Below are 10,014 nucleotides of genomic sequence, written 5' to 3' on the forward strand. Positions count from 1 at the left end.
GATGTCTTACCTGTTAGAAAAGTTCAGGTGAATGCTATTAATTCAAAGCGCCCCAGTAGCGCGCATTCGGAGACGTGGAATTCAGTGCAGGCTGGACTCACCAGTCTAGCTCAAACTGAAGCTGTTTGTCGTAATGACCCAAGTGCCAACCGCCACGTGCGATGAGTGAAGCACGAAGACCCGCTATGTGCTTCCGCAGCTGACTCGGTGCGTGAAACGTGGAATTGTAGCGGCGGATGTGTGTAAATAAGGAAATGGGGCCACGCAGCGCATAGATACTGACATCGCTTGTAAGGTGCTTATTGTTGCTCAGCGGAAAGCGTGGTGAGTTGATTGCGTTGGTGTCAGACCAGGCTCTATCCGGGGCCGGAAAACGGCTTCCTCAAACCTCAAGACTTTATATTCGCTCGCTCGTCTCGGGTGACTTTGCAATACCAGATCGAAAAAATATCATTATCATGGCGTACTACGAGTTGAAGTTTCTTCGTGACTAAACTCAAGCTCTAAAGTCCAAGTGCTGTTAGGATCTTCAGTAAGAAATAGCCAGAGAGGTCACTCTGTTTATTCCACTGTTTGGATCGTTTCTCAATACTAGATTATCAGGTTATTGTTTAGTAGCCATTTAATATTCCTAGGGTCGGAAAATTGGTGTGTTACTCAAGGAGTGGATCCAAGCCTTACCGAGGCAATCCACCTATCTATTGACAACACCAAAGCGTTCAAGGCGTACCAGAGGGAGATCTTCGAGTTACCCATTGCATATTTTGCTACAATTATCGACTATTGCCATCAGTTAGACAAAGTTTCGCAGGTGTCGGTGGGATTATTTGCCTCACTCGTTGTTGTCTCGTTCTTGAGAATCTGCCAGGCTATTCTAGCATACTCGATCGACCTATCATTGCCCATAATGCCTGCGCCCGTCTTGTTCATAATATAAGTGAACGTTACACCACGATGGAGGTCATAGATAGCAAAGCTTCCACCCCATCCTCCCCAGAAACACATCTTTTCTTGTGGCAAGTAATCGAACGTCTGCGCCGATAATCCACCGCCAATCCCAAATCCGATACCAAACCGTAATAGCAGGTTCAATACCCGGTCCACTGACTCGGCTTGAGCCCGGAAGATCTGGTCAACGGTATTGCATATTAGGTCATGGCCACACCTACTCGAGATTTACAACAGGGAATTGATACGGAGAGAGTAGAAGCATATACTTCGTATAGTGTCCTTAAGTTCTCGGTGCCAGCCCCTTTGTCCCACCACCACTATACATACTGCATAGTCAGTGCGCGCATCCATCATATTATACATCTACAGGAGCTACAACTGGACTAGTCTCCATAGTATCTCGCGGATCCTGGCCTCCGGCGATTCCAACGCCACCCAGCACATCCTAGAAGTGACTGTCGCAATACTGTAGCAGCAAGACATACAGACGCCCGAGCCAGGAAGCCTGTACAGTATGGGTACAGTCTGACATTTTTGGCGCACAACTCTACTACAAAGTCATCGGTGTGGTAGCGCTGACCTTTCGTTATCTGGCGTGACCATTGGCGCTCTAATCATAACTATCTATGTACACTGCCTACTGTATTTACTTTCATAGACCTAGCCAGGAACCCTTTGGTTCCGGCTGACTCTAGAGTACACGTGGTGGGGCAGTGACTCCACATATTCTTGGCCTCCATTTGCCTGCGTCGTCTTGGCCGATTTGTGTGTAAGAGGCCTACGGAAATAGAATTCCACCTTTTTCCGACAACTAAGAAAAATGCTTTGCGCTCGCAAAGAGGGACAAGAAAGAAGGCCTTTGATGACACTGACTCGGCAGCGTATCTATCGAGACTGAGATGGCAGCGGTTCTAGATTTCAAATCCATCCCAGCTGTAGAAGGGCAGCCACGAGGGAATGCTTGGAAGCTATGGGGCTCCGACGATGGTGTGGGAAGTATGTACCCCTTCTGCGTTGTAGAGAAGTAAAACTTAGGTGCCGCAGCTTTGAATTACTTGACACCTAGCGTTGTACTTGAGGCTGCGAAAGAGATCAAGTTAGGGAAAAGCGTTCAACTTGATGCAAGGCTAGATCAGTTTGAACAGGCCTATGCTGGGAGAGAGGGGTTCCAACATACAATCATCGACTACAAAGGCGACAACCCAGGAGGGCTCAACTTCTATGGTCATGACGATGTGTTACGCTTTAATACCCAAGGAAGTTCTCAGTGGGACGGATTACGCCATGTTGGAATACAAGAGTCGGGCCTCTACTACAACGGCGTTCGACACGAAGATATGAAGAAGGGTGGAAAACTCGGGACACACAGTGAGTCTCTGTGGCCATAAGCTCTTGTCTCGTCTGCTGACATTGGACTCTAAGAAATTGTAGAACGTGGTGGTATTGTTGGGCGAGGAGTGTTATTAGATTACCACCGGTGGCGAGCGGAGAGTGGTAAGCCACCTGCACCAGTTACAGAGACATTCGCAATTACTGTGGAAGAGCTGGATCAAGTGGCACGCAGCCAGAACGTCAGCTTGCGGCTTGGCGATATTCTCATTATTCGAAGCGGATTCATGCACTGGTACAGGCGAGCTTCCTCAGAACAGAGAGCCAAGGCAATGGAAAGGAACAAGTTCATTGGCGTTGAGCCTAGTCAGCAGACAGTCGAATGGTTCTGGAACCATCATTTTGCTGCAGTGGCAGGGGACATGATGGGCTTTGAGACAGTGCCAACGAACATGGGGGAAAAAGACAAGGTATTTATGCATGAATGGTTTCTTAACCATTGGGGAACCCTGATTGGTGAGCTATGGGACCTAGAGACACTGTCTCGATCCTGCGCAGATGCTCAGAAATGGTCTTTCTTTCTTACAAGCGCACCGCTTCACGTTGTTGGTGGAGTAGCGAGTCCACCGAACGCAATAGCTATCTTATAGTCACAACGATCTACTCACTAAGGATTTAATCTGAAGGTAGCACCCAAAGTCAAATAGCGAAGGCGTACAATAGTATAGCCAGCAAGCCCTGGGGATTGATGTCAATAGCCGGGTGGAAGAACCGTCGCATTTCCACGGAGAACACATGCTAGAAGGGAGCTGGAGCTAGTCGGCTATTGACGTGCAACTTGATTAAAACATCTATGAGATCTTATTGCAAGAGCCTACCCAATTAGGATCCCTGAGATGTTCCGAATGTCAAGATCAAAGTGTCTGTAGTCCAATTGTTGAGCTTATTGCCTCCTTCGCCTCCTTGTCGACTGGTCCGTTTCGACCTCGTCGGACTATCGAGACTTATACCGAGGAGCCTTGCTGAGACCACAACCTTCTACCACGTCCTCCGTAACCCCCTCGAGCTAAGGCGAAATACTGCACCAGCTCCATCACCATGGATATAGGTTCGAAGATTTCAACATAGGGGATGAGCAAAGCTAAAAAAGATCAGGCACTACCGCCGCTACAGCTGCAGGTACTGCTCTCCTGGGAATGTACCTTGCGGCCAAGACCCAGATAATGGAGGACTTGCGGGTCGAGCGTGCAACACGCAGGTATGTACAGGAGATGGGCAAGTCGGGTAAGAACAAAACCTCAAAATTCTAAGGTCAAGGAGATATGTTGACTTTGTCACAGACAAACGAGGCAACTTATCTCTTTTCCTGGTTTTGGAGCACAATGCCCGGACAATGCCATCTGCATCCTCGATCTCTTACGCCCCGACTGGTTATGAGGAGACATGGTCGTCGACATACTCCTCGGTGCTTTGTTTTGCTGCTTTTTTTCGAAACCTGGGAGTGAAAGCAATGGAAGTAGTGGCAATCGACTGTACTAACAAACCAGTCTTCCTCCATATGTGGCTCGCGCTTGCATCTCTAGGGGCGATACCTGCATACATCAACTATAACCTCTCGGGCGAGCGTCTAGTCCATTGTGTCAGCGTGTCTCGGTCCAGGTTCCTAATAGTAGATGAAGAAGTTTCTGATAAGGTTGCGGCGTCCGCTCCGATCATCAAAGACATGGGTATCGAGATTGTCAACCTGGATCGCAGCATGAGAAATATGATAGAGGCGTTGCCACCCTTCCGGTCCGACTTCGATCCAGGCATGAATAAACAGACCTCCATCTCATGCATTTTCTACACGAGGTCAGTCAAAAACTCCACTGGTATCATCCTATACTGGTGACAGCTCTGTTTGTCAAGATATCCGCTAACGATCGTCGCCTACAGTGGAACTACGGGACTTCCCAAGCCTGCCGCTTTTCCATTATACAAATGGTATGCCTGTGGCCTGATGATGGCAGACTTCCTCAAATTTACTCCCAAGGATAGATTCTATACCTGCATGGTGAGTGTGAACAACTCAAGATCCCCTGGGTTGTCGTCTGACAAATGTCTTATTCAGCCGCTATACCACGGCTCTGCGAATGCATGCTTCATGATCTGTCTGTTCACTGGAGGTTGCTTCTGTATAGGGTAAGACTTGACTTGTGGGGTGCTGCCGGAATATCAGCTTACATTCTCAGGCATCGTTTCTCGGTTACTCGCTTCTGGGACGAGGTGCGCAACTCTAGAGCAACAGCAGTTAATTACGTCGGAGAGACCTGTCGTTATCTATTGGTAATTTGGGAGAAATCCAACGACTGCTAATATGATAATAACAAATTTTTCAGTCTTCTCAGCCTTCCCCTAGCGACCGCAACCATTCAGTACACTCCGCCTTTGGAAATGGCCTCAGGCCGGATATCTGGAAGGCGTTTCGTGATCGTTTTGGTATAACCAACATTGTCGAATTTTATGGAGCCTCGGAGAGTATTGGATCGACGTTGAACTATAACTCGGGTGGGTTAACATGAACCCAGTTTAGTTTGTTTCACCGTGCTTACCGAAGCTATAGGGCCATTTGGCGTAGGGGCTGTTGGGAGAGATGGTCTTCTGCAAAGGTATCTCAAGAGGAACGATGTGATCGTAATCCAGGTCGACACCGATACCCTGGAACCGAAGCGTGACTCGGCAGGTTTATGCGTGAGATCTGTGAAAGGAGAACCCGGAGAGTTCCTGTTACAAATACGGCAACGTGAAGCATTCTGTGGATACTACGGGAACGAGAAGGCCACAGAGGAGAAGATCTTGCGCAATGTGCTGAAGAAAGGGGACATGTTCTTCAGAAGTGGTGATCTCCTCAGTCAAAATAGCGACGGGTTCTGGTACTTCGTTGATCGTCTAGGGGAGACTTTCCGTTGGCGCTCTGAGAATGTTAGCACAATGGTATGCTGGTCTCGGAAAACATAGTTGCACGTTTTGCTAACTATCCATTCAGGAGGTCACCGCCGCCATGGCCAAATATCCAGAGATCGCCGACATCGTTGTTTACGGTGTCAATCTACCTAAGCATGAGGGAAAGGCGGGCTGCGCATGCATCGTGCCAAGAACAGGCGTCAGTATAAATCTACAGCAGTTATTCGAACATGCACTTCAGTCACTGCCAAAATATGCGGTTCCACTGTTCATCAGAATCACCAGTGAGATTCCTAAATTGGAGAACAACAAACATTTGAAGGCACCCCTGGCAAAGGAGGGTGTCGATCCTGAAATAGTGCCAGGACACGATCAGATGTACTGGCTCAAGGGCGGAGTGGCAGGGGCCAAGACGTATGTTGAGTTCACAGAGTTGGACTGGTCAAACATAAAATCAGGAAATGTATCACTATAGGGCTACAGTTAGGTGATAGAGCCATTGGCAGGGTAGTTTAAAATGGTTCAGAACAAGACTGGTGTTTGAGACGCAACCTGATGCTTTTGCTAGAGAATCACACGACTACCTTCCGTTGATTTCAGTCATGGTATGATTTCCGAATCACAATGAGTACTTGTTATCCAAGTCCAAGTCTTACGTATACAGGACGGGACGTATCTTTTCGGCCAGTAGAAGGGAGTGGAATCGGCGCCTCGATCCCTGGAACATAGAGGGCTACTGATGAAATCTGCCACATCACAGTTTGAAACAGCAGCATCTGACAGCAGCGATTAATCAGCTGATTCCAGGTTCTCTGCGCGACAGAATTCCTCGGACTCGGAGTTTGGTCGGAAATGTAGCGCGGATTTTGGATGTCGATACCCTTGGGTATTATTGATGGGGAAACCACAACTAGGTTGGCATAAGACTCCGCAGGCTTTCCACTTTCGGAAGCTTTTAGGTTAGTTGATATAAAGCGTGTCTCTACAACGAGCATCATTATTTGAGTTACGTTGTTGATGTACCGTCGTCCATTTGATCCTAAAGTACTATACCTTTGCAGACAATAAATATGGGAAGCATAGGCCCCCAGAACGGCATTGAGGGCGAAAACTTGGATGTGCTCATTATTGGAGCTGGTTTCACGGGTTGCTACTTACTTCCTAAATTGCGAAACTTGGGGTTCAAGACAAAGATTGTGGAAAGCGGTTCGTATTTTGGAGGAGTATGGTACTGGAGTAGGTATCCTGGAGCTCGAGTGGATAGTCCATATCCTTACTACAGCTTGTCATTGCCCGAGGTGTATAAGGATTGGGAGTACAAGGAGTTGTTTCCTCCATGGCACGAGCTACAACGCTACTTTGCCCATGTCGACAAGACGCTGGGCTTGAGTAAAGATGCAATCTTCAATTCCAGGGTTACTTCAGCAACCTTCAACGAGGACGAAAACACTTGGACTGTTGAATGTCACAACGGAAAGCTTTTTAAGACGAGAATTCTGGTCGCCGGTATCGGGTTTGCGGCCAAAGAGTACGTGCCTCAGTGGAAAGGCATGGACAAATGCAAGGCCCGAATTGTTCACTCATCTCACTGGCCAGCGGATCTGGATATCAAGGGAAAAAAGTTGGCTGTCATCGGAAATGGAGCAACTGGTGTTCAGTTGATTCAAGAATGTGCAGATCAAGCTTCAGAATTGACTGCTTTCATCAGAACCCCCAATATCTGCCTTCCAATGCAGCAGAAGCCCCTGATCAGCAGCGAACAGAAGGTTCAGAAACAGTCCTTCCCTGAGTTATATCAACGACGCCTGACGACGGTTGGCGGCTTGGAATTTACCGCTCAAACCAGAGCTCATGCGGATTTTACGCCCGAGGAGCGAGAAGAACTACTTGAAAGACTTTGGAAGAAGGTATATTATACTCCCAACTCTGTGGGTTAATGATTACTAATGTTATCTCCTCTCACCAAATCAGGGTGGATTTGCTCCCTTTGCAGCATCATTCAACGACACTTTGACTAGCCCTACGGCCAATGATACTGTTTACCAGTTCTGGCTGAAGAAAACCAGGGCCCGCGTGCCAGACAAAGCAAAAGCTGCGATCGTGGCTCCTTCAGTTGCTCCTCATCCGTTTGGGGCGAAGAGACCATCGCTCGAACAGGATTACTACGAGAAGATTAGTCGGCCTAATGTCAGCGTGGTATCAGTCAAGGAAACGCCTATCACAGAGTTCTCTCAGGATGGCATCGTCACCGCAGACGGCAAGGTCCACAAATTTGATATCATCGCGTTGGCCACCGGATATGACGCCATCACTGGGAGTTATAAGAATATTGACATCAGAGGGCTAGGCAGGCGTGAGCTGAACAGCAAGTGGAAGTCGGGTACTCGGACCTATCTAGGTATGGCCACGCAAGGATTTCCAAATTTGTTCTTCACGTACGGACCACAATCACCAGGACCCTATGTGAACGGTCCGTCTTGTACAGAACCACAGTGTGATTGGATTGCAGACGTCTTGTCCAAATTACGGGATCAATGCCTGTCGAGGATCGACCCAGACGAAAATGCAGAGCGACAGTGGAGCGAGACTGTCAATGCTATCTCTAAAGCAACTCTCATCCACGAAGTCAAAAGCTGGTGAGTGCACACTGGATCCCGACTCTAGTATTTATGCTAATCTATTTGTCCTAGGTGGACGGGAGCAAATATCCCCGGCAAGCCAATGGAGGCATTGGGGTACCTCGGAGGTCTTCCCAATTACTTGAAAGCACTCAAAGACTCTTTGGAAAACGACCTTCAAGGATTCAAAGTCTCTTGAGCCAGGATAGTGATTGATTGTACCTTGGTTTGTTTGAAGCAGCCTCTAGACAAGTTACATCTGCACAATCGTAAATGTCATAAGAAATCAGAAAAGTGGGTCTCTGGGAGACAAAAAGCCTTCTACGGCCGGGTGCTAACTATAGGGTTGCTCAATTCTCTCTCGGAGGCGCATCGAGCGTAGAGAACAACTTTTTCGCCTCTTCAAAATCCCTCAGAAGAATCTCTCTCTTCTTTTCAGAGCGAACTTTGATACAAGTTTGGAAATGATCAGGGTGCAGAATTGCGCCCCCCGAATATCCAGTAGCCCAATCAGTGTTAATCGGAACTGGCCTACCCTGGTCATCCTTAGCTGGTGCAATATCAAACCCCCAAATCAGCTTTGAAAAGGTAATAAACAGAGACCGTTCTGCAAAGTGAATTCCAGGACACAAACGTCGACCAAAACCGTAACCGTAGTGATCCCTGTCTTCGTAGTTCGCCGCGTTGGAGTATGCTGTAGCAAGGCCGTCTTTCCCTTCATAGTTCTTAGGATCAAATTCCAGCGCATTTGGAAACTTCTTTTCGTCGTGATGTAATCCTGATATATTGACGATGATAGAACTTCCTTTCGGCAAGGCGTAGTTGTCGACCACCAATTCTAAAGATGCACTCATTAGCTTATACTCCATCAAATAGGTAGTCATGTGTTGAGTTTGGAATTGCAGAGAGCTGAACCTTCTGATAAAGCATGAGGGAAAGCAATCGGCACAATTGGCCTAAAGCGTTGAACCTCTTTCATCAAATAATTGATCATACGGAGCTTTCCAAAGTCTTCCCAGCAGGGAGTGCGATTCTCACCCACGACCTGGTCCATCTCTTCCTGAGCATCTTTTAGAATATGCTGGTTTTGTGTGAGCATCTGCACAAGTGTATTGAAAGCGCCTGATGTGGTATCGGTGCCTGCATCAAGTACCGTCGAAAGGAGGTACATAACTTCGTGTCGTGTGAATGCATCATCACCTTTCTGCTCGAGGACCTTGTCGGCAAAAGTGTCCTTGGAGCCGAGTTTCTCCCTACGCTCAATGACATGGTCTAAAAACTCGGCATATAATTTGTCGCTCTTTTTAGCAACATTCCGGCATTTGGACCGCCAATTGTCAAAGAGCCGCTCGGGAAGGTAGTTCAGAAATGGGAATATATCCACCGGGGGTAGCTTGCCGGGCATTATAACGCGAGACAGATCGTGGGCGATATCGAGAACTCTATGTAAATGCACTGTGTCGGTGGAAGGAGTACGAAACCCATAGACTAAATGAAAGTCAATAAAATAGACTCCGACTTCAAACAATGATAGCACGTACTTGTACTCATGATGAGGCTATTGGTGTATCTTGTGGAATGATCGGACCACCTATCAGAGTCATTCAGAATATCGACCATTAGTTGAGCTGATTCTGCGATAATGTAGGGCAGGTGCCTTTTTTCGCATACTGAGTCCATGTAGAACTGATGAATGAGCTTCCGTTCTCGACGGAATTTGGCATCGTCCGGGTTCATAAGAAGGAGAAAGTCTCCTTTGTATATCAAGTTGTTCACAGCATACGCTGGGGGCCGGAACCCACTGATGGAGTTCTTCTTATCCATAATCTCTTTGACAAGACGTCGACTGGAGATCACGATCATGGTCCGGGAGGCAATCTTCAAAGAATAAATTTGCCCATATTCCTTAGCCCATTTCGCAAACTGGAGATACCCTTTATCTCTAGGAAGCTGGTGAAGATTTCCAATGATAGGGAGGGTAGGAGGCCCTATATTCTGGTCAATTGTTGGTCTTTGCCGGCTAGGGAGAGAATGATTCTGCCCACAATGACGCACCTGGAGGAAGCCTGGCATTTCGTCTGCCCTGAACCGTCACACCATATATCAAACTGATGATAATGAGCAGCACGACAACCCCAGTAGTGGGGGCATTCGCCAAGGGAATCATCGTCAT

At 47.7% G+C, this 10,014-nt stretch overlaps 3 protein-coding genes across 3 annotated transcripts; 2 read left to right on the forward strand and 1 right to left on the reverse strand.

Moving 5' to 3' along the window:
- Positions 1-1,850: 1,850 nt before the first annotated feature.
- PV06_10508 (uncharacterized protein) lies at positions 1,851-5,698 on the forward strand (the record flags this gene model as incomplete). Its single annotated transcript, XM_016412065.1, has 11 exons — positions 1,851-1,947; positions 1,996-2,319; positions 2,374-2,796; positions 3,436-3,564; positions 3,621-4,131; positions 4,216-4,333; positions 4,391-4,461; positions 4,512-4,605; positions 4,659-4,827; positions 4,883-5,253; positions 5,306-5,698. The coding sequence occupies 11 exons, from the start codon at positions 1,851-1,853 to the stop codon at positions 5,696-5,698; spliced, it is 2,700 nt and encodes an 899-aa protein (XP_016257685.1).
- A 595-nt stretch (positions 5,699-6,293) lies between these two features.
- Positions 6,294-8,040, forward strand: PV06_10509 (uncharacterized protein; the record flags this gene model as incomplete). Its single annotated transcript, XM_016412066.1, has 3 exons — positions 6,294-7,130; positions 7,195-7,859; positions 7,914-8,040. The coding sequence occupies 3 exons, from the start codon at positions 6,294-6,296 to the stop codon at positions 8,038-8,040; spliced, it is 1,629 nt and encodes a 542-aa protein (XP_016257686.1).
- Positions 8,041-8,191: 151 nt separating this feature from the next.
- PV06_10510 (uncharacterized protein) lies at positions 8,192-10,014 on the reverse strand (the record flags this gene model as incomplete). Its single annotated transcript, XM_016412067.1, has 4 exons — positions 8,192-8,679; positions 8,838-9,329; positions 9,383-9,829; positions 9,897-10,014. The coding sequence occupies 4 exons, from the start codon at positions 10,012-10,014 to the stop codon at positions 8,192-8,194; spliced, it is 1,545 nt and encodes a 514-aa protein (XP_016257687.1).

This window comes from Exophiala oligosperma (assembly GCF_000835515.1).
Source record: "Exophiala oligosperma strain CBS 72588 unplaced genomic scaffold supercont1.13, whole genome shotgun sequence".
Classification (NCBI taxonomy): Eukaryota; Fungi; Ascomycota; class Eurotiomycetes; order Chaetothyriales; family Herpotrichiellaceae; genus Exophiala; species Exophiala oligosperma.